The 23,340-nt window shown below is 48.5% G+C and overlaps 1 protein-coding gene across 1 annotated transcript; it reads left to right on the top strand.

Moving 5' to 3' along the window:
* The first annotated feature begins 20 nt into the window (after positions 1-20).
* On the top strand, positions 21-23,340 carry NUDT3 (nudix hydrolase 3). Its single transcript, XM_063418640.1, has 5 exons — positions 21-350; positions 11,528-11,638; positions 19,437-19,481; positions 20,101-20,185; positions 20,909-23,340. The coding sequence occupies exons 1-5, from the start codon at positions 252-254 to the stop codon at positions 21,076-21,078; spliced, it is 510 nt and encodes a 169-aa protein (XP_063274710.1). The 5' UTR covers positions 21-251; the 3' UTR covers positions 21,079-23,340.

The following is a 23,340-nucleotide window of genomic DNA, read 5'->3' as shown; positions in this document are numbered from 1 at the left end:
TGGCGGCGCGGTCGTCGTCGGCGGTGGCCGGAGCGCGGGCGGTGGCGGCGGCGCGGCCGGGAGCGAGGGCAGGGGTGAGGCGGGCGAGGGACGGCAGCGCGTAGCGAGACCCACGAAGCGAGACCCAGAGAGAGACTGTCGCGGGCAGGCGGTCCCCCCGCGCCCCCCCGTCCTTCGCCGCCCGGCGGGTCCCGCCCGCCCCCGCCCTCCGGGCCGCGCGTCCTCCGGCCCCGCCGCCCCCGGAGCGGAGGATGATGAAGCTCAAGTCCAACCAGACGCGCACCTACGACGGGGACGGCTACAAGAAGCGGGCGGCTTGCCTGTGCTTCCGCAGCGAGAGCGAGGAGGAGGTGAGGGCCGGGCCGGGGGCGAGGCCGTGCCGGGACCCCCGAGCTGCCCGGGGTGGAGGGACTCGGGCTCAGCGGGGTTTTATTTTTAATAGGCGTAATTCAGCGTTGCTGGGAGAATTGGTGCTTCCCAGTGGGTTATTGCTGTCCGCTGGAGCCGGGGAGATGCCCGGTGGGCAGCGGGACAGGCTGAGGGGAGCGCGGGAGGGGGTTTGGCAGCCGAGGGGACCGACCACGATGGCAGAACTTCAGTCCAGCACATCACATGAGATGGGTGAGGAAACCTGACCTTGGATTTATAAAAAGAAACTGGGATAAAAGGGGACTGATGGAGTGCCAGAAGTTGCTGTCCAGAGAGCTTGGGAGGAAGTGGGAATTAAAGGTGGATTGGTTGGTTTGAGAGCGGCCGCGTTGCTAAGGGGCTGCTTTGTCCGGGAAGTTACAATGAGAAACTTCTCTCGATGTGCGATTTTACACGAGGCTTTATTGACACCTCCTGAAGGTGGGCTCGGGGAGCTCGGAGCAGCCAGGCTGCAGGTCTGCCTTGTGCTGCCGGAGTCAGGCGTACACACTCCACCGCATTTGCTGTGCTAAAGTCTTTGTTCTCCTGATTATCATATTTGTAGCTACAGGAAATCGGAAGGGAATGCAGACAGTTCACTGGAGGAAAGGCAATTAGCATACATCCAGTTATTATTTAACGTGAGGGAGGCTGCACAAGCCCTTTGTAGCCGTGCTGGCGTGATGAGGAGTGTCAGCATTTCAGCAGAAATGGTCTGAAATGACAGCAGTGTGTTTGGTGCGGCGTTCAGCGTAGCTGGGCCTTCCCACGGACTTCCAGGAAATTTAAGGACTGACCGTGAAGAAGAACATCATTGTTTGGTGTGGTGATGCTGGGGGTGCTCAGCACGGGTGGCTGAGGGCGTTGGAGTGCCCCGATGCCATTGTACACAATTAATGGGGCAGTTTGCAGGCTCTTGTCGAGAGCTGCAGGCTTGGCCATGTGTGACTGCAGTGTGGTTGAGGGTAGAAAAGTACTTTTAACAGGTGCCTGAGGCAATCAGCATGTGACTGGTTGTTTTATTTTAACACACCTCAGTCTGCAGTGTTGCACAGGCTCCAGCTGATCCCCCGGCCCCGTGGGAGTGGTGACAGAGCCCTCGTGGCGCTGGGGACACTGAGGTGTGTTAATGACAGGTGTCAGAGCCCTCACTGGGACACCGGGCTGTGTGGCAGTGTCACACTGCTGACCCGCGAGCTCCAAGGAGGAAAGTGAACTCGTTCCAGAGGCACGCTGGTGTGGGATGGATGCTTCCAGCAGGCTCAGCTGTCAGCTTGGTGTAAGGCTGAGATTTAAAATCACTTTTGTGTCAGTTGTGTCTCTGCTGTGGCCTCCACCTACAGCGGATTGAATTTAAACTCCTTCAGGCTCTAGTTTCTAGGTAAGAGCCAGAGCAGAACGATCTGTTTCTGCTTTCAGGCAGGGTTTTTTGAAGGAGCTGGTTGTGCCGGCTCATTCCCGGGGGTCTGTAAGCTCTGGGGAGGTTTTTGTGTGCAGGGCACTGGAGGTGCTGGGGGAGCTGTGTTGTCCCTGCGGTCGCTGTTGGTGGCCTCGTCCCTGAGCTCGCAGTGACAGCTGGCAGTGGCTGTGCTGGCCCGGGACAGCTCGGGAGGGAGCAGTGAAGGGCTGCAGTCCGGGCTGGGCTGGGTTTCCTTGGGATGGGTTTCTTTGGGATGGGTTTCTTTGGGATGGGTTTCTTTGGGATGGGTTTCTTTGGGATGGGTTTCTTTGGGATGGGTTTCTTTGGGATGGGTTTCTTTGGGATGGGTTTCTTTGGGATGGGTTTCTTTGGGATGTGTTTCTTTGGGATGTGTTTCTTTGGGATGTGCTGCTGATGAGGAGCCAGCGCAGGAATGAGGCGGGGAAGGACGGTTCTGATCTGGGACCTCTGCAGGGCTGTGTGTGGTACCTGTGAGCTGAACCCTGAGCTGAAACTGCTCTGAACTCCTCTGTTCCCACCTGTTACAGCGAGGGCTTGTCACAAACACATCTGGGAAAGTTCTTACCCAACCCCACGGAATTAACCCCACTGGGATAGGGGTGGATGCCCAGATCCTGCACTTGGCCTTGCCCAGAAGGCATTGAAGTTAAACTTATGTCAATGAATGAAATCAGCAAGCAGGACACCTTACTAATGTTCCTTTCTAATTATTTCTTGGGTTAATTCTCATTTGTTGGCTTTTAAATAAACTTTGAGAAGCTAACTCCACTCACTGCTACTTGCACTTTTTTTAGCAAGGAAGGTGTTACCTGGACACGTTTAAGTACAGAATTTAAAATGGCTGTGGAAGATTTCTTGGTTTGTTCTTGGACAATAATACTTTTTAATGTTACTGACTGTTATTTTATTATTGATTGCTTCTATTTAAATGGAAATTGAGATCTCTTTAAAAGGTCTCTCCAGGGAAGGGAGAAAGAGCCAGAGCCAAAGTATGTACATTAAAGGGCTATTAAAAGCTTAGTGTTTGAAAAGAAGAGAGAAGAAAAGAAGCATGTTTTGATAAATAAATCAAACTTTCTGTATTAAAGTAGGATTTTTCCTAGGACTAGCTGTTTCTCATTACTGTTCCTTTTAAGTGCTTAAAAAATAGTAGAACTTTGCTCTTGCCTTTCTTCTTAATTTCCTACTATGAATTCAAAACCGCCATTTTTTCCTGTTTTAACCCCTTCCTAGTTCTTGAATTAAAAAAGTTTGTTAATGAACAAAAGGAAATAAGAGAATTCTGTTTACACTTACAGAGGAGGCTACTTTCTTCTCTTTAGGTGTTTCCCCCTGACTCTTCAGTTCCCTGATATATTTTTCTTGAAATCTTTGCAATCCTTAGTGATTGATAAAACACCATGTCCCTGGTTTGGTGTTACATTTGCAAATAAAGAGTCTTAACAGAAAAATATTTTGTTCTTTTTTAGTTTTTAGGTGATTTCTTTTTTCCCTACGCTGCTGGAGGTTGTGCATTGTCTCTGCATTGCATTTAGGGGCATGAAAAAAACTCTGGAACATTTTTGGAAGACCAAACATTGGCTGAAAAGATGCCTTTGTTACATATTGTTTTACAAAGCAGCACAGGGAGAATTCATTTCAATGTGAATCTCAAATGGAGGAAAAATACTGCATTTTTGGGCATTGTGGAATCCCCCAAATTGTGCATGGTTTCCCAAACCACGATCCACCTGCCTGGGCCAGGGCAACAACGGGAACTGCAGCACTGATCCCCCCTCAATCCCCCTTTCTCCCAACTTCCCCTTGCCCCAAACTTTCCCTTTTTTCCCCAAATTTTCCCTTTTTCCCCCAGATTCCCCCCAAATTTCTGCCATTTTTTCCCCTTTTCTCCACTGTTTTTCCCCAATTTTTGCCCATTTTTTCCCTTTTTCCCCAATTTTTTCCCCAAAAATCCCCCCAAACCTTCCAGGACTGATCCCCCCTCAATCCCCCCTTTCTCCCAACTTCCCCTGCCCCTGAATTTTCTCATTTTCCCCTCAAATTTTCTCCATTTTTCCCCCTTTTCTCCCAATTTTTCCCTCTTTCCCCCTCAATTTTCCCCCCAAATTTTCTCCATTTTTTCCCCCTTTTCCCCCAATTTTCCCCTTTTTTCCCCAATTTCCCCAAGAGAGTGGGAACAGACTTCAAAGCACCTTCTGGCAGCCAGACACCAGGACTTTGCTATTCCCATCTTTTCACATGGACTGAACTCCCGGGATATTTGCAATATATATTGCAAATATATATTATATCTCCTTCCACACAATTATATATAATTATATATTATATATCTCCTTCCACACCGCTGTGGAAGGAGAGTGCGGAGGGAGAGCTCCCAAGCCCTGTGGTACCTCTGGAGTCACTCAGTGCGTTCATTGCTGTCCCTGCCCTCAGCATTGCCACCAGGGTGTCATTTTAATATATTTTTTTGTGTGGACCGGCTGTTTCCATGAGGAAAGATCCCCAAAAAATGCCCCTCATGCCTCAGTGTGTGCCCCAGCAGCTGCAGCCCTGCTGCGTTTGACAGGAATAAAGAGACACCCTTGGGCCGCGGGTTTGAACATGCCCACATTGTGCCTGTGAAAGGACAAGCTGCTCGTTAACCACGGGCGTTTTTAAAGACTTTTTTTTAATTATTTTTTTTGAGAAAATGCCTCGGGAAGAGTCTTTTCTAAGCGCTGAATGGAGCCGGGAGAAGAGAGGTTTCACCCAGGGCCGGTGCCCTGGCACACGCCGAGCCCTCGGTGGTCACGGTGGTCACGGGGAGAGCTGGGCCGGGTGGCCCCTGGGAAAGCCACTGGAATGCAAACGAACCTTTTTTCTTTTCCTTCTGTCCTCTCCTGGGCCGGTTTTACTCCAGCTGTGATGTAACACAGCAGAGCTGGGATTGGAACCCGCCGAGTGTGGTGGGGATCACGAGGTGCTCCTGGGCTGTCCCCTGTGCCTTGGCTCCAGTGTAAACCAATAAGAGCTAAAACCACCTCGCTGGTGGGATGTAAGTGAGCCCAGCATCATATGATCATCCTGCTTTCCATGGAATACAGCCTCAGAATCCCTGTTCTGATGGCTGGGCTTGGCTGTGTGCTCCCATCTGCCGCATAAAAGGGTTGTGGTTGAACCCAAGTGAAGTTCTGGTGTGTTGTTAACCTGTTACCACATCTCTCTGGGGGTAAAGGCCAGCTTGGATCTCTTGCCTGTCCTTCTCCTGTCCCTCTCAGCCCTGGAGATTGTGTAGAATCTTTAGGTTGTGTTCTCCAAGAACAGGAGCTCTGCAAAAGCTGACTTTCATCTTCAAAAGTGTTTTGGATTCCCACAAAAGCAGCTGTCACTAAACAATATTACAAGCAGTTCCATGGTCTTTTAGACTTTGCCAAACAACAAAAGAATGAAAATCGTTAAATTTTCACTTCATTTACTGGAAGCTGAGCAAGCTGTTGTGAAACTGAGTCAGTTTTGTTCGGCTGCAACTCGGAAAAGTGATGACTATGGAAAGAGGGTGTGCTCCACCCTGGGTGTGTGGAGAAGGACCCAACAGCGTCTGTTCCCTGCAGAACACTGCTTTGGAATCTCTTCCACCTCAGATCCATTTATTGCTTGACTAGGAGCTGGTTTTCCTACCTTTTTCTCCTCATTCTGTGTGTTCTCTGCCCCCCTCTCTTTTTTTAAAAGAAAACTTATGCCCAATTGTCTGACTTGGTTCATCTGAGCATCCTTCAGGCAAACTCCTGCAGTGTGGAGACAGGTACCAGCATTTGGGGTGCACTCAGCAGGGGCTGCTCACAGGAGACCTTAACTTTCCATGGATGGTCTGTCACAATCTGGAAAAACAACTCTTTTTAGTTAAAAAAACCCCAACCGTGTGCTGAGACTTTTAAATTCTTTTGAAAGCAGGAGAGTTCTTCTGGTTTGGTTGGACAGAGCAAAATTAACAAATTCACTTCTGCCTTACAAATAGCAAACTCTATGGGGGAATGCTGTAGGTGACATCCAGTGGTTGGGAAGCAGGGCCTCTGTTTCTTTGAACACTTTTTCCTTTTCAGCCCAGCTGAAGCACTGACTGCACAGAGCAGTCAAAGATCTCTCAAGTTTTGTGTGTATCTGTTTCAGAATTCCTGTCTCTGCCACTGGATATTGCTCACTGACTCTTTGTTCTCAAAAATTTCACGTTAACCTGTGAAATTTGGAGGGGTATGATTACCTCTGGGTTTATTTTTGTCGGATGTTTCAGGGGTTTCTTCTCCTCCTGCAAGTTGACATAAATTGATGCTGTGTATAGAATTAACTATTTATATTTGAGCAGCTTCCCAAGAGTTTGTGGGTGCTTTATTTCCTGAGTAGGGTGCTTAATCAGAACAGTGTGCAGCTGCTGACAGCCAGTCATTTGAGCTCTGTAAGAAGCCCAAATACCTCTTCATTGCCTTTTTTCCTCCCTCACTCAAAAAGGCAGTTTAAAGCCAGCATTTCTCACAGAAAAGGTGGGCCTGGACAAGTTTTGTAAGCGCTGAGTGGTCACCAAACTGGTTTTGACAGGCACAAATAGGTTCTGGGCTTTGGGGTCTCTCTCTGGGAGTGCCCCTTATCAGCCCTGGGCTTCTGAAGGCAGCGCCTGCTGCTGCAGGCGGTTCAGCTGCTTCTGAAGCATGGGAAGGCACGCTGCAGATAATTTCTGTGGTTATCTAAACCATAATTTCACTGGAGGGGGAGGACTTGGGATTGTGTTCCACCCTGGTAGGAGCAGGCAGTGGCTCTGAAGTCGCAGGAGCGCTGCAGGAGCAGTAACAGGACCTGTGGAGTTCTGGAGCCAGAGCAGCAGCACAGTACACGGTGATTTATTATTGTTATTCTAACCAGCAGCCTAAAAACCAACAGAATCTGCTGTATTTTTTCCTCACTGGTTATAGGACTGTAGGTGCGATCCAAGCACTTGAAATGACTTGAACTTCTTCCAGTTCACCTCCTGCTCCCGTTCCAAAGCTTGTGTTTTACTTTTGTCAAGTTCTCTAGCGCGAATCCCTTCCCTTTTGTTCGTCCTGCCGTGAATTTCCCACCTCCAGCTCCTGGATCCCGTGTTGTCACTTAAATCCCATTATCCCACGGAGCCTGGTGCAGGTGCATGTGCAAAAATAACACTCGTCTAAGGAAACATATCCTGTTGAGGAGCTGGAATGCTCCTGGCAGGGCAGGCAGGGGAGGGGTTTCTGTGGCCGGTGAGGGTTTGTGTTGTGTCCCAGCTGCTGACCCTGCCAGGTGCTGACCCCAGGCTGGGCTCACTCCTACCATGTGCGAGCTCCAGAACGTGCCTGGAATAGCAAAAGGGTGGGAGAAGCCCTCCCTTAAGCCCTGGCCTGCGCCCTGGGGCCGTCCTGCCTTTGCAGTTTGGCAAAACATGTGATTTTTGGGGAGTCCTCGAGGCTGTGTTGCTGCAGGGGAAATGAGATTAAATTTGCACAGCTTTGGTGACAGCGGTGTCCCTCTTCTCTCCTTGCTCCTCCAGTTCTCACCCCTTGCTGGTTGTAGGGTTTGAAGGTGATTTGGTGTGGTCAAATGAGCATCCCACTTTTGTCAGGTGGAAAAACATTACAGTACTGATATTTGGGGACTGAGAGAATGTTTGTTAATTTTGAGTGAAGCACCCAATGTGTTTGTTATGCTGGACGCAGCACCAGCTCTGGGATCTGCCTGGCCGTGGGGCACACAGGAGCACAGCTCAGCTCCTGAGAACACACTCGTTTTAAAGTGAAACTTTGAGACAAAGGCAGATTGAACAGCAAAAGCCTTGCAGTCAGCCATCTTCTCCTCGCAGCTCCTGCAGCCTCTGCAGCGGCGTTTCCTTGCAGGCTGTGCTCTGATAAATGATGCTAGAGTGGGAAATGAGGTGCAATGCCGCGAGATTTGTGCTCCAGTCGCTGTGCAAATAATGTGATTTATGGCTTAACATTGATGAAAAGCACAGCAGTATTGATAGAAAGCGTGTCAATAGTGAGAGAAAGCCTGAAAATATTGAGGGAAGCCTGTAAGGCAGTGCAGAGGCTGTGTCAGGAGCCAGCAGCTATGGATCAGCTCCTGGCAGCAGGAGCTGCTGGGCCAGACCCTGGATTTAACATCTTTGCCTGCTGTTCCCTGTGCTGGCTGCCAGCTTGCTGGGCCCTGGCTGGCACAGGTGGGCAGCTCTGGCTTTTCCTGGAAGTCTGGAAGGTTCTCAGCTCATTTTCTACTCACACTGCAGCCCAGCTTCTGCAGGGCTGTGGCCCTTTCCGTCTGCTCAAATGCTGCTGTGGAGCTCTTTCGAGGAATCGTGTTCCTTATGGTGTAGCTGCTCTTGTTTTATTTATGGGTGTGAATGTTGTTTAAATCTCGTGGAAGAGCCTGGGAATCTTTCCTCCTCTGTTCCACAAATGGGGACTTAATTCTGTGCCTCATCCTGGTTGCCCAGTTTTCGCTTTGCAGAGCCCCATTTCTCCTGTGAAAAAAAAGACAGAAAAACCCCTCCATGTCTGTGTAGGTTGTTTTAAATTCAGTGTTGTGTATTGGGGATGCCCAGATTTATCCCGGGGACAAACTCTTCACCCATTTTTCCATGGAGCTCCTTATTCCATGTAGCTGTCTGGGCAGCCTTAGATGTCTTGGTGTGTTTCCTGTCTCCTCCAGGCGGGGTTATTACTGCTCAGGTTTATTTGGATTTGTTTGTTGCGGGCAGCTTTGAAGGTTCTTGTCATGAGGCTCTGCTTTGAGCCCCTGCTGCACACTTCAAACTTGGCTTATTTTTCTAAACTTTCTCTTTTGTGGGGGATTGTGTGGGAGAATTTCAGCAGGGCCACCTCCTGCCTTGCCAGAGAGGCTTGTGTTGCTCATTTCCCTGCTTTGAAATGACATAATTGTCTTTGAAATCCTGGAAAACACAACTTGGCCTTGTGATGTGTTACCTGCAAATGCTTTTCCAAAAAGTCTGCAAGACGTGGCTCCAAAATCCAAATCCAAAATCCCTGGCAGGCCAAGGGTCTCAGTAGCCATTTTAAAAACAGTTGCTTGGCAAGAATAAAATGGAAATGTCTGACCTTCCTATGTGTTCTAGCTTGATTTAAAAACATAAGTAAATTATGGTTTATTTTTTGATGGCTGTTTAAATTAAATTAACTACTTTGGAATGTATTAAAATAAAAGTTATTTCTGTATAAAGAAGTTAATGAGATAAAAAGCCAGCTGTACCCTGGCCTGGAAGGTGCTAGGTGATGGAATGAGATGGGCTTCGGGGTCCTTTGGAACCCAAACCTTTTTGGGATTCAGGTGATCAACATGACAACTTTTTCCTTGATCCCTCTGAATGCATTGCATGTACCGGGATCCAGGACTGGTGTTGGAAATGTGGTTTTTTTTTCCCAACACAGCAATGTCTCCCCCTCATTTGGAACTCAGCCCCTTTGTCTTGGGAGAGCTCATTGGTAGCAATATCCTGTTTGAAGTTGTTTTAAAAGAATGACCTTGTAGGGCTTGTTTCCTGCGCTCTCTTGATGGGATTTCCTTTTTATTAAACAGGAAATAGTCTGATTACATAAAAGTGTGAGAATGACAGGTTTTTCCTTCCCAGCAAGAGTTGTTCATGGTAATTCTATTCAAAAAATGCTCAACTGCCAGAGCAGCTGAAGTTAATTTACTTTGCCTCAAGCCATTGTTTACACCCAGGAGTTCCTCCCGGTGTGTTGTGAGGCATTGTCTCAGCCCGAGCAGGTTTCCTGGAGCAGTCTGTGTCCAGGGTTCCGTAGCAGATCCTTGTTCTCACGCCTGGAAGGTGGCAGGAGTTCAGGGCTGTGAGATGTGCTGTGCTGAGTTTCAAAGATCTGGTTCTGCAGCTTTTTTGGGTATTTTTCTGCTTTCGCCCCCCCTCCTGGAGCTCTGAATTGCAATGGGAAGTGGCAGAGCTGGTGCTTCCTTACCTGGCAGCAAAGGTGCACTGGAAATGGCTGTTCCTGCTCTTTTAGCTTTGTCCTCAGAATCACCAACTGACCTGGAGTCAGGAATTGGAGTCCCGAGCTCTTCTGGATGATGAGTGAGGATGGAGTAGAAGTCAAGTGCTAGGAAGAGGCACAGTGGCAAACCGAGGTGGCTGGGGATGGCCTGGCAGGGACTGGCAGCTGTCCCAAGGACTCCGAGGATGAATGAAGTTCACATTCCCTATTTAGGCATGGCTTTCTGGTGCTGTTTTACATGGACTGGATGCCTGGGGGAAAGGAATTCTGCCTTCCTCTTGGAGAGGCCCAAACACTTGGGATGTCACTGTAAAGCAAACGCTGTTCTGTCACAGCCTGGCCAGAGGAAGTGTGGAACTGGTGGCCCGTGCAGCTTCATTTGTTTCTAATAGGAGTTTGATCAGTTGGCAGATGAGAATTTTCAAGATAAGCCAACTGAAAAGCCCTGGAAATCTTGCGCTTGTTTTTGTTTTGGAGGTTTAATTTTGAGTTCTGTAGGTAGATTCCTTTGGGTAATTAGTGCAAATCTTTTCATATCCTACTGGCAAATCACTGTTTCCCCAGTAAAGCCTGGGATTTCAGTGTCTCCACAGTGTAACTCCCAAATGTCTGACACTGTTACAGCTGGCCTGGAACCTAATTGGACTGGTATGTTGGAAAGTTTCTGGAGCAAGTCGCTTTGGCTCCGAGCTTTGTGCCAGTGAAATGATGAAGTACAGCAGGATGACTCTAATGAACGAGCTTTGTTTAGAGAGCTGGACAACAGTATTAGTGTTGTTTTAAGTTTCCATCTCTGCTCATGGATGTATTGCAAGTAGATTTAATCAGCACAGTGTCTCACTGTTCTTTGGGACAGTCTGTAGCCAGTTGAGAGTGTTAGTTAGAGTTTGTCTTGCTGGGAGGTGGCAAATCAGAACCTGAACTTGTACAGAGCACAGTTACCCTGGAATAAAAAATACTGTTTCAGAAAACCTGCCACAAAGCATGTGTATGGCAAATCCCTCCTGGGAAGAGGGCTGAACCATTTTTCTCATTCAGACAAAAGTCTGTCCTTCTGTGCAGCCCTTTCCTAGGGGATTTTAAGTTTAATAGATTTAATATAGGCTTTTATTTTGCTTATACCTCATTGCACAACCTCCTCTAAACCAAAAGCAGCCAAGTGCTGGCTGCAGAGCTGAACTCTTCAGTGCCTAATGCAAAAGAAGTGACAAACAGTGGGGCTGAGAATCCGTGCTCAGACAATTGCACATAAATAGTGCAGTGGGAGTTCAGGGACAGAACTGCAGAGACAGGCAGGGCCAAAGGCACCAGGATAATTAAATTGAGGTACTGCTGCAAAGGATGGAGGTGCTGAGCAGCATCTGTGCATTTCTCTTGCTGCCTGAGGTGTATCCCGAGCTGTGAGGACTCTGCAGTGAATTCACACTGTGAGAGATGCTGTGCTAATGAATGTTCTGGTGTGCAAGGACTGTTTGCATCAGAGCAGGGAGAGGCAGTGGCTGAAGTAACACAGAGTGTGGGAGTGCCTGGTGTCCCTGCTCACGGAATTTCCACGGCTGTGGGGATGGGGCTGAGGGAAAAGCGAGCAGTTGCAGGGCCTTGCCTTGGCTGGGTCGTGTCTGGGGGTGTGTGAGGCACAATCTCTGTCCCCTCAGCTGTGCCCTGCTCTCCACAGGTGCTGCTGGTGAGCAGTAGTCGCCATCCAGACCGATGGATTGTCCCCGGGGGTGGCATGGAGCCCGAGGAGGAGCCCAACGTGGCCGCCGTGCGCGAGGTCTGTGAGGAGGTGAGTGGCTTCTCTGGGTTTGTTCTCATCACTCTTCCTTCTTCTCCTTGAGGTGGACAGGGAGGCAGGGTCACTGGTGATATCCCTGTCCCACGTGGGAGAAAAATGGAGTCTTAAATAAAGACAGCATGGGAATGTAATCAAACCTCTCAGTTGGAATGAATTTGTCCTTGCCTGGTGGCTTTAACTGAAAATAAAGTTCAGCTCTAGTCACTTCAATATATATACTCTCTGCTTAATTGTCTCTGTAAGAGAAGTTCAAAATTCAGCTGTGCCTTTGTGGACCTGGCTAGTACTTCAGTAGAAGGTAGAAATAAATCCTTTGGAGCCACTAAAAGCACCCCAAACACAGGGATCTAAGTATGTTTTGGTTTAGAATACATAGTGAGGTTTATGTGGAGAAATGAAATTTGCCATAAGTTACCAGCAGCAATTCCTGAAGTGTGCCTGGGCTGGTTGGTTTGTTTTCTCTTTTTTGCTTGAAGCTGTTTCAGGGAGGAGATCAAACAGCAGATCAAACACAGATCAATGGGCTGTAGGGGGAAGGCAGATTTTTCTCTTGAAGCTGGCAGAACAATTTTTTTCTTCATAAGAAGTGTAAAGGCAGCAAATGGCAGTTGACTGCAGTGTATGTAAAACATGTCTTTAGAATTTGCTTCTGAATATTAAGCAGTTGGGGAGATGCTTGGGTTCAGAAATGATTGCATGATTATAGATGGAATGGCCAAGTAGGTTCACAGTTACATAAGGCAGGATTAAAAATGCTTCCAAGAGGGTTATAAATCTTTGGGCTCAGAGCAGAACAGAAAGCAAGAGCTAATTGATGTGACTTGGGAGGAAGCTTCTCCTGTAGCTGCTTTATTGAATTGTCTGGTATAAGCAGGTTACTTCCTGAATTATTTGGAAGAACCTTCTGCTGTCTAAAAAAAACTCTGAATATTCAGACTGTTGGACTAACCAAATGTGGCAGATCTCGAGTTGCGTGTTTCTCTTCGGATGTTTTTATAATCTAGCAGTTTATCAAAAAGAGATTATACAGTCAAAGTTTATTTTTAAGTGTCTTTAGGTCCCTCTAATACTGGGAATTGCTGCTCGCAAATTTTATTTCCAGCTCGTAACCCCGCTCCTGCTTTTCCAGCAACTCGGCAACCTTTCAACTGCTTTACAAGCCAAAGCGAGTGCAACCAGAACAATAGAAATATTTTTAGCTGCAGACTCCTGCTTTTCAGCCCAAGCGTTATTAATAACGAAGTGCTTTGCTACAGAAGTCCAGGGTTCATTCAGGAGGTGCAGAGCTTCGCCTCTCAGCCCTTGAAATAAAAGAATAAAAGTGCAGGGGCGCTCCTTGCGCGGGCAGCGGCGCCCTGGGAGCGCCGCGCTCTTTCCCCGGAGCGCTGCTGGAAGGGAGCCCTGGCACGGCTCCGGCCGGGCAGGAACTGGTTTGGGCTGGCTGAGATAATCCCGCTCCTCGCCTGGTGTTCCCTGCTCACGTGGAGCGCTGCCCGCTGCCAGTGTAACTCAAGCCCTGGCAGCCTGGCAGGGGCGAGCTCTGCCCAGCGAGGCACCTCTGCCCGGCTGCTCCCAGCACGGAGCGGCGGCAGCTCGGAGCGCCGGAAGCACCTGGGAGGCACCTGGGCAGCCCCGGCTCACCTGGGCACCTCCGACTCACCTGGGCACCCCTGGCTCACCTGGGCCCCTCTGGTTCATCTGGGCACCTCCGACTCACCTGGGCGCTCCCAGCTCACCTGGGCACCCCTGGCTCACCTGGGCACCCCTGGCTCACCTGGGCACCTCTGGCTCTCCTGGGCACTCCTGGCTCACCTGGGCACCCCCGGCTCACCTGGGCACTCCCAGCTCACCTGGGCACCTCTGGTTCACCTGAGCAGCCCCTCTGGTTCACCTAGGCACTCCTGGCTCACCTGGGCCCCCCTGGCTCACTTGGGCACCCCTGGCTCACCTGGGCAGCCCCAGCTTATCTGGGCACTCCCAGCTCACCTGGGCCCCCCTGGCTCACCTGGGCACCTCTGGCTCACCTGGGCACTCCTGGCTCTCCTGGGCACCTCCAGCTCACCTGGGGCCCCCTGAATTCACCTGGGCACTCCTGGCTCACCTGGGCAGCCCCAGCACACCTGGGCACCCCTGCTTTACCTGGGCCCCCCCAGGCCTGGGTGGTGCAGGAGGAGGAGCTGACACGGAGCTGTGTGACATGAGTGCCCTGCAGGTGCCAGCGGTGCTGGCAGAGGTTTAGGGGTGCAGGGCCTTCCCCAGATGGGCTGTGCCTGTGTGCTGCTGCTGGGGATGTGCACACAGAATTATCCCCCACATCCCCGGCCCCGAGTTCCAGGAGCTGTTACCTCCTGCAGGGGGATGTTGTTGGAGCACAGCAGGACTGTTGGGAAAGGCAGGAGCACCCACATTCCCAGTTATTCTACTGGTTTGGCAGGGAGGGTTTCAGGAGGCTGCTGGGAGCCCTTGCTCTCCCTTCCATGGGAATCCAGGTGTTTTGGGGTCAGTTGGAGCTAAGGCTGATTTCTGAGTAGGTTTGAGATCTTTGCTTCTCTCCTGAAACAGCCACCCATGGGGACACAGGTTAGCTGAGCACTTCCAGTTCGTTGCTTGAGGTGGGAGAGGGAAAATCCAGTTTCCCCCATGTCAATGAGCAGTGCTGCTCAGAGCTGTGGGAGAAATGTGTGGGGTTTCTTTCCTTGGCTTTGGTATGACTTTTCCAACTTTTAATAAGAGCCAGTTGGAAGAGCTGTAAGAACTTGTGACCCTTCCTGTTGCTTGTGGCTTTTGAGGATGACAATAGGCTGTCTCTTCTCAATTCATTCTCTTTTGCATGGTGTGCATTTTTTTTTCCAAAACATGCTTCCCGAAACGAACATTTTAACTTCTGCATTCACTGTTTTAATTTTACCGTGTATATGTTTGGGTTTATCCACGTTATTGCTGGAATAATTGTCATCTAAAGTTACCTAACTTTTCCCTCTTTCTGTTCCAAAAATGAGATGTTGATTCTGAGTGAAGGCTGTGATCCCTCTGTCCCAGTTTGAGTTCAAGTCCTTGTCCTAGTTGGAGGTAGTCCTTATCTATATTAGTCTGTACCAGCACAAGTATTAAAGTAGACAGGTACCAACACTTGTCATGCTTGCTGTTGTCTGCATGAAATTAGAAGTGACTGGAGTTGTTGGGCATTGTTTGTGCAGAGTGACAGCAGACACACAGCAGCTCTGGGTCACAGCAGCCTCTTCAGAATCAGCCCTCTTATTTCTGGCAGGCTGCTGAGAAGTGCTGTAGTCAGTCCTGCAGAGCTGGGAGCTCCACGTGTGTTCTAAAGTTCACCTCGTGGAAGGTGTGTGCCCTTTTCAAACAGGTCTTGGGGCTTGTGGAGTGTGTTCTTTGCTTAGGAATAAGGGTTTTTATGGGTGTGAGCAACTGGTGAACATCATGGTTTAGAAACAGATGCCTTAAACTTATTATAGAGTGACTTTGAAAAAAGCCTCCACACTCATCTGTGAAACTCAGCACCAGTTCATTTTTCACTTAGAGCACTCTTCACATCCTGACCTTTAAATACTTATTAAATGTCAAATTTTATAACACTGCAGGAGTGTTAGTTGTGCTTTCTTCATGGGGGTCAAAAGCCAGGTAATCTGTGCTTGATCTGTGATCAAACAGGCAATTGGTGCCACTATCAAGAATAGTCCATCATGGCAGTACTTTGATCTGGTTGCTGGAACTTTTTTTTCCCCTCTTCTAAACATGCTTTATAGATAATCTTTCCTGTTTCATGTCTTTTGTTAGTGATTTAGAACACAGATATTGATATCTTTCAGTGCTACAATAGGAAGATTTTTTTTAAAAGTACTGCAGGGCCCACAGATGAATGAGGAGATGATGGCCTTGAACTCCTCCCAGTTGGTCATACCCAAAAGTCACCGTCCCTTACCCTGTGTACTCAGACTTCACAAAAACAAATGCAGTGTCTGAAAGTTCTTCATTCTGACATGGAATTTCATTTCTATTTCACAAATGTAGAAACAGATAAAGGTGTCATGCAGTACAGGATTAGATGAATGAGTCTGAGACAGCAGAGTTTGCCCAGCTGGCCTGGAATCAGCATCCTTCAAACGTGTCCACAGCCCTCCTGGGTGGGATTTACACCTTCACTTGTGTAGGTCTTAGAGCAGAGATTTGGGTGTTCCACTACAGTCCTCTTGCCCAGCAGTAATCTGTAGTAGATGCAGGCTTTGAGCCTAATAGAGCAAAGTAAAATAGCTGAAATTCCAACCCACATTTTCCTTAGCTCAGATGGAAGGAAATAAAAGCTGTCCCAAGGAACAGATGGTGTTGCTGCAGGCTGCTTTTTGCATCTGACCCCAACTTATTTTCAGCTTTGAAACCTGAACCTGCTGTTCTTGGATGTCTTCAGTAATTTTTCTTTATTAAAACAAGTTGTTCCATGAGCAGCAGAACTAGTAAAGCTTCATTTCCTCCGGGTTTTTGTTTATTGTCCTGAGCTCCCAGCCCACCCCTCTGGGTGCAGTGGGGGTTTGAAGTGTGTGCTGGGCAGGCAGCTGGCTCTGGCTGATTTGCTTTTGCCAGAGCTGCCTTTTCCTCCTCCCCTGGACCCTGGACACTGATTTAGATCAGCAGAGCAGGGAAAAAGCTCCTTTTGCCAGCTCTGTGTGTCCTCTTGTACCTGAGTATGTCTCTCCCAGGGAATCCTGTCGTGTGATTGCCTTGCTTTGCTTCCACACCTGCATTTGGAACAGTTGGTGCTGGTGCTCTCCTACCCCTGCTGATGGGTTCAGGAGCATCCTCTGGGATCCTCCTGGGATCCTCCTGGGATTCTCCTGGGATTCTCCTGGGATTCTCCTGGGATCCTCCTGGGATCCTCCTGGGATTCTCCTGGGATTCTCCATGCATTTTGAGGATTGCAGCACTTAGAAGGGCACAAAATCAACTGTGCTGCCTCTGCCTCACTCACTGTTCTGGCCCAGGAGGGCACAGCATTCTCAGTTCATTTACTGTCGAGGAGAAAATTCCTGAGTCATCTGCTGCAAATTAAGATTTAGACCCTGCTGCAGTCCTGGGTGAGCCCGGGACTGTGCTTTAACTCTCCAAGAAAATGCTTGTGGCCCATGTGAAAGGAGGAGATGGGGAGCTTGCCCAGAGAGGTGCCTGGCAGTTCTCTTGCTGCTTACCAAGCTGGATTTGATAAGATAAAAGCTGTAGGTTATTTTCTCAGGTGTCTCAGGCAATTTCAATGTTAGAAATTCGTGTGAGACTGTGAATTCCACTCTCCTGCCTGTTTGTTCCGTTGTACAGAGACCAGCTCTCCTGTCAGTGTGGGAGTTTAGAGCTGTATCAAAAACAGGTGTATGACAATCCTGTTGGTGTTGGGTGTCCTGTGTGTTGTCTTTTAAATCCACTGTACCTGGAAAATGGGCTGAGAGAGGCATTGGCCCCCAGGAGCAGTGGCTGATGTGTTTTGCAGGCTTTGGTAAGAACTTGCTTTATAAAATCAGCCCAATTTTTTTTTTAACCAAACCGTTCTTTTATGTCACCATTTAGAAATGCTCATGAGAACTTTGTGCGTGAAGCAAAGCTTAGAGCTTTCTCCCGTTGTCTGATGATAATTCAACATGATTTTTCTACAAGACGTGTTTGTCTCTGCATCGTTTTTTGTGCCTTTTTGGGCAAATAGGACCAGGCAGGACAGAGCAGGAGGATCCTGGTTTGCAGACAGCATTCTTTCCATTGCTTCTCTTTACCAGCACAGAAGGAAGGGCTCCTCACCTCCCTCCGCTCCTTCCAGCACAGTTCTAGAGCTGGGATAAACTGCCTGGGAGGATGCTGGAGCAGAATTCATCCTTCATCTCCAGGCTGGCCAGTTGCCTGGAGATAAATTTATTTCTAGTCAGACTTGAGAGTTCACTAAACCATCACAACAAAATCCCTGGCTTCTGATTCAGTGCCTACAGGTAGGGAGAGCAGAAATTCAACAACCTTTTCCAGAAACCATTGAAGCATTGGCTTAAGGCAGTTATTTTCCAGAAATATTTGATTGTGCTTCACTTTTCAATGCATTCATGTCCGTATGTTGTGAAGATGGAAGCCTCCAGTTCCTCCCTGTGTTACTGCTGCCTGTTGAACACGGCTTAACTAAAAATAAACCCCAGGGCTGAAGGAGTTCCTTGAGGGAAATGCATTTGGAGCATTTGCATTCCAGCTGCCCTGGGAGAGGGCTGAGCCCAGGTCAGCAGGGTTGGCAGAGGAGGTGGAACCGCTCGGCAGCAAAGGTCAGGCAGGCTCTGCCCGGCCCGTCCCGCGCACGTGGGCACCTTCCTGGAATTGCTGCTCCTTCGTGGAGCTGCTGCTCACTCCAGAAATAGCCCTGGAGTCACAGAGTGAGGCACCTCTGGGCTGAGCACGATGGCACAAGTACTGGTGAGACAATAAAGTTCGTGTCCAAAGATGAAATAGAGGATTCTGTTGATTCACTTTCCTACAAGTGGAGCTCAGTGAGTGTGTTACCAAAAGGATTTATGGATTTCTGTGAGTGCTTGTAGTGAGGGAGTTCCAGACCCTTTGTTCCTGGGGCAGTTCCACATCAGCACCCTTTGGAAGCAGGAGTGAGGCGTGCTCTGGCTGGATTGTTTGATACCTGTTCATGCAGTAGGCTCGAACTTAACCAGGAAAATCATCTCATTAAAGAAAGTTCTTCCTCTCTGACAGCACGAGATGTGCAGCAGCTGGTCAGTAGGACAGAGAATTTGTCGTTTCATTAATGTGACTCAAACTTTTTTTTAAAAAAAAAGAAGAGAAGCCTGGCATAATCAGCTCTCTGTATCTCATCTGCAAGAGACACAATTTCCCTGGGCTGTTCATGGGATGTGTTCCAGCTGCCGGAGACAGAGCCGACTCCCTCCCAGTTGTGGCTGGGTTGTGTGCCAGGCTGTGTGGGTTGGTTCAGACCTGTTAAATCATGGAGCAAGATCTCATCTTGTCTGTAGCACTTGAGTTCCAACCATTTACAGTCATAAAACAGCAGGAATATAAAGCAAGGGCAGGAGAGTGGGCTGGGATTTTGCACAGAGAGCTGAGGGGTGTGGGGAGGGAGCCAGCAGAGTGGTACCAAAAGGGGCACCAAGTGTGATAGAGGAGTGGTACATCCTCAGTGGGATTCAAACAGACAAAACTGTTGCTTAGATCTCTTGATTTGTGTCGCTGCTTGATTCAGGAGCTTTATTTCAGTGTGCATTTGCCCTTTGTGTTATATCCAAACCCCTCTTGTTCCTGCTGCCGGGGCCACACCGCAGCATTTTGTGTTTATATTGGCTTGTTTAGGTGTGTGCAGGACACCCCTGAAATACCTGGGAGCTGTCAATGTCACTCTGATTTTATTTCCTTAAACTCTGATTTTGAAGCCAAACCCCAAAGCCAGTGTTCCCCGTGCTCAGGCTGTGTAATAACCTGCAGAGGAGATTCTGGTCACGAGAACTCTATTGGTATGCAAGGAGTAACTCCTCAAATATTTCTCCTTCCTCCAGATTGAATTCAAAATTGTTTGAATGTAGGAAAACAAGAAAAAAAACAACCCTGGGAATGCTTGGATATTGAGCACTCAGGATACATTTCTGTCTTTTGCCTTGTGACTGTGTTGGTTTAAGAGAAGCAGAATTTTAGAGCGTTTGCTTCCTGTCCTGAAGGAACTGGTCCTGCACAACAAGTAGGAAACACGTACTGAGCTGTTGTTAAAGCTGTTGTTTCTTTTCTCTTTGAACTTCCCTAGGCTGGAGTGAAAGGGACGTTAGGAAGATTAGTGGGAATTTTTGAGGTAAGTTTCAGATGTGGGCGCTGTGAAATTTTGTTGCCAAAAATCCTCTTGGAGTAACAATGGCTCTGCAGGGTTGTGGAGCGAGCGGGTGCTGGTTTGCTGCAAACTTCAAAGTCCCTGGTAAATAAAAACACCCCCGCTCAGCAATTCTCATCTTTGCAGTGGGCACTTCATTGAAATCACTGGTGATAACTGATGTGGCTGAATATTCTGCCAAAAGCTGGGGAGTGGGGTCCCCCCTTCAGTTTTAGCACCCACAGCCACGCCTGGCACAGTCAGCAGGTACCAGACACAGCTCTTCTTGCTGTTGTTCTGCCACTGACTCCTTCAAACTCACGTGAAATAGGTCAAAACCTTCCCAACTGAAGAATTAATTTGTAAGCACATCAGCCCACAAACCACTGTTCCACAGATCAGTAGCTCCACTTCTGGGTGTCCCTGTCAACGCTTCCAGACCTCTCTGATTTAAAAGAAAACAGTTTTTAGTAGCTAAGAATGAGCTGTGCTGTGGGAGGAGCTGCACGCAAGGTGGGCAGTTTGCACCTTGCAGTGCCCTCCTGCCTATAAAGGTTTATTTTTGCTGTTGGTTGGTTGTTACTCTGTCCCCTTTGCCTTCCAGAACCGGGACAGGAAGCACAGGACATATGTTTACGTACTCATCGTCACCGAAGTGTTGGAGGACTGGGAGGACTCTGTCAATATTGGTGAGTTTGGTACTTGCTGCATTAAGTGATGGAAACAAACCACAAATCAGCTCAGCATCCTCTGGGACCTGGAGTCAGTGGGAAAAGCTGCAGTGGTGTGCTTTGGTTGCATGGGAAAAAAACTGTGGTGAGGTTGATGCATTTGTCTCCTCTGTGGCCCAAGAGAAGCCAAGTAAGTGTCCAGCTGCTTCTGCAGCAATTTTGTGTTTAATTCTTGCACTGGAAGGTACCAAGCAAAGAGCACGAAGAACTATCCTGTCTGACACTAGAGGAAATATATGTGGGCAGTGTGGGTTAATCATTCCCTGTTATCTTTGAAATCTTTGAGTTTAAATTGGATTCCCAAATGGAAATGAACTTGTTGTTGCCACAAGGTTTGTGGTGGCACTGCAGCAAATGGAACATGACTGTCCTCAGGCTCTTTATGGAAAGAGTAAGGGCTGAGAGCTTCACAGGAAACTGAATTCCACTTGCAAACTGATGGAAATTGGTGTGTGTGTTGTGAGTTGTTGTAAAATGAGCATCTGGCTTGAATAGAAATTGCAGAAATAGCAAAATAATGTTGTTTTTTTTAATTTAGAAATGCAAGGCAGGGGATGTACTGCCCTAAACAAACACCTGTCCTGGGGATGGGGAGCTGTCAGTGTGGGGTTGGAGGGGGAAACCCTTGAGATCAGAGAACATCATTCTGTCGCATCTACTGATTTCTCTCTTTGCCCCCAGGAAGGAAAAGGGAATGGTTTAAGATAGAGGACGCCATAAAAGTCCTGCAGTATCATAAACCAGTGCAGGCCTCGTATTTTGACACCTTGAGGCAAGGCTGTCTGGCCAACAACGGCACCCCGGTGATGAGCACGCCGTACTCCGAGAGCTCCGTGTCCGACATCAGATGACTGACGCCGTCCCTGCCAGAGCAATTCCCAAAAGCAGACTGAGACCTGCATTTCCCTCCCCTCCCCGTTTCCATGCCTCCTCCCTCACGCCAGGCATGGGCAGCCGCCTGGGGCAGAGCAAGTGTTCAGAGTGCTGCGATTTAGTGCAAGGTGGGATGATTTGTTCTTTTTTTTTTTTCTTTTTTTTTTTCTTTTTTTTTAAATTTGTTGGCTTTTTTGGCTTTTTTTTTTTTTTTTTAAATCTGTATTTTGTAAAATACATTTTGTGCATGAAGTGCCCCTTTCCCGGTACTCCGCTCCACGGCCTGGAGGCTGCCAGGCTGCCAGCCCTGCCTCTGCCTTGTGCTCTGAAGTGTCCCAAGTGTCCCCTTTGTGTCACCCCAGCCAGAGCCACTTTTTTTTTTTTTTTTTTTAATTAAAAGACTTCCAATGTGAGATCAGCTCTTCAAGTCTTAGTCTGTACTGTAAGATGCTGCTCAGACCCACGTGGGGATCACTCGCAGCACATCTGTATAAACTCTTTTTTTAGATGGAGAATCTAACATTTTAATTTTGCGGGAATTTTTTTTTTTTTTTAATCCTGGTCTGCTTCTGAAAAGAAGGGTTCATAATTAATCCGTTTGCCTTTCGTTCTGTTTTTTAAAAACACACGTTCTGTGACAGTGCTAGTGGCTGGGCCAGTTTACTCCCCATCCAGTCTCTCCCGATTTAGTGCAGTGACACTTGAAGTTGAGGGCAGAGTTCAGCTCACCTGCAGACATCCCTGAGGCTTCTCTGACACCTCCTGCTGATGTTCCTGCGTCTCCATCCCAGCGGGAGCACCGGAGCCGCTCCGGAACCCAAACAGCAGCACCCGGCTGGCACCAGCTGCAGGGGAATGGGGGCTGCAGGGGGGTGGGATGGACAAACCGCAGCGTTTTGGCTCAGCAGGGCTGTCCCCGCTGCCGCTGCGCCCTGCTCGTGTCTCTCTTGTCCACATGCCTTACGCCGTGCTGCACCGGACGCTCCGCGCCGAAGCATCGGAACCGCGCCCGCCGCCGCGCTCGGAGAACCACGGGAGAGAAATCCCCGTGGGGGGAAGGTTCAGGTGTTGGCTCTCTCGTCCTGTGGTTCTGCAGCTCTTAGGGTGGCAGCGTGGAGCGTGCTGGAAGCGTGCCCTCCGTGACAAAAGGTACAGCCGCCTCCTGCGGGCGGCATTCCCGAGGGAGCGGCACAGGAGGGCTCCCCGGCGCGGCGGCACGCTTCTCACGGGGTTTGTTGTTTTATTGCTGTAAGTTTCATGCTGTCTTGATTTGCCAACAGTGTTGTCTAGTTGGGAAATAAAAGGGGAAGGGTTGGGGTTAGGGGGGTGGGTTGGGACAGGTACAAGTTTTGGGAGGGGCATTAATTAATCCCTGGCTTGGGACAAGAAGTGGTTGCTGAGTTCAGTAACTTCTCCTTTGTCAGAGTAGAGCCAAGATGTGAAATTAAATCTGCAGTACTTTTTTTTTTTCTTTTTTTTTCTTTTTTTCCTGCTCTTTATTTAACAAAAAATATTCTAATAAACACTCACTGTTCTGGAGTTTTCTCTCTTCCTGAGAAGCGCTTACAATATGAAAATCTGATAGAAATATCCATGGAGCCTGGGACAAGGGGGAATGGTATCCTTGCTGGTTTGGCAAGAAGCTGTTCATTTTAAGATCCTCTTCTGTTCCTTTCCTTGTTCTCCCTGCTTTCATCGGTGTGGAGTAGCAAGGCCAAAAGCAGTGCCAGTGATCGCTGACATGGAAAACCACGCGTAAGGAACAGCCCATTATTCAAGGAGTAGCTCAAACCCAAGCGTCTGGAATTGAGCCTAAATTACAGCAGTTCAGCTCACTTCAACTTAGAGACGAATGTACAATCCTTTACACTATGTGCTGGTCAGCCTGAACCAAACTCTCAAAAGGGCTTGAATATTCTGTCTGGAAGTGTCCAAGAAATTCCCAGAGTCGCTGTCCCCGCGCCCTGCGAGGCACCTGACACAGCCATCTACTGCCTTCAACGAGTCTTGGTCTCTACTGTACAGATTAGTTTGTTGGAAATGCTTTGCAACAAAAACAGCTGGTACTCCTGAAAGAGTAACTGCACTTTTAATATCAGCAGCATGCACACTTTTGTTTTTAAACTAAAAATGTTTTTACAGGGCTGTTAAACTGACAATTTAGGGTAGAATATTGTTAATGACTTGCTAATGGCTTATTTGTTTGGGTCAGAAAAAATAAATTGTGCCAAGAAAGTGTT

Source organism: Prinia subflava, chromosome 23 (genome assembly GCF_021018805.1).
Source record: "Prinia subflava isolate CZ2003 ecotype Zambia chromosome 23, Cam_Psub_1.2, whole genome shotgun sequence".
NCBI lineage: Eukaryota > Metazoa > Chordata > Aves > Passeriformes > Cisticolidae > Prinia > Prinia subflava.
This window is presented reverse-complemented; position numbering and strand designations above follow the sequence as displayed.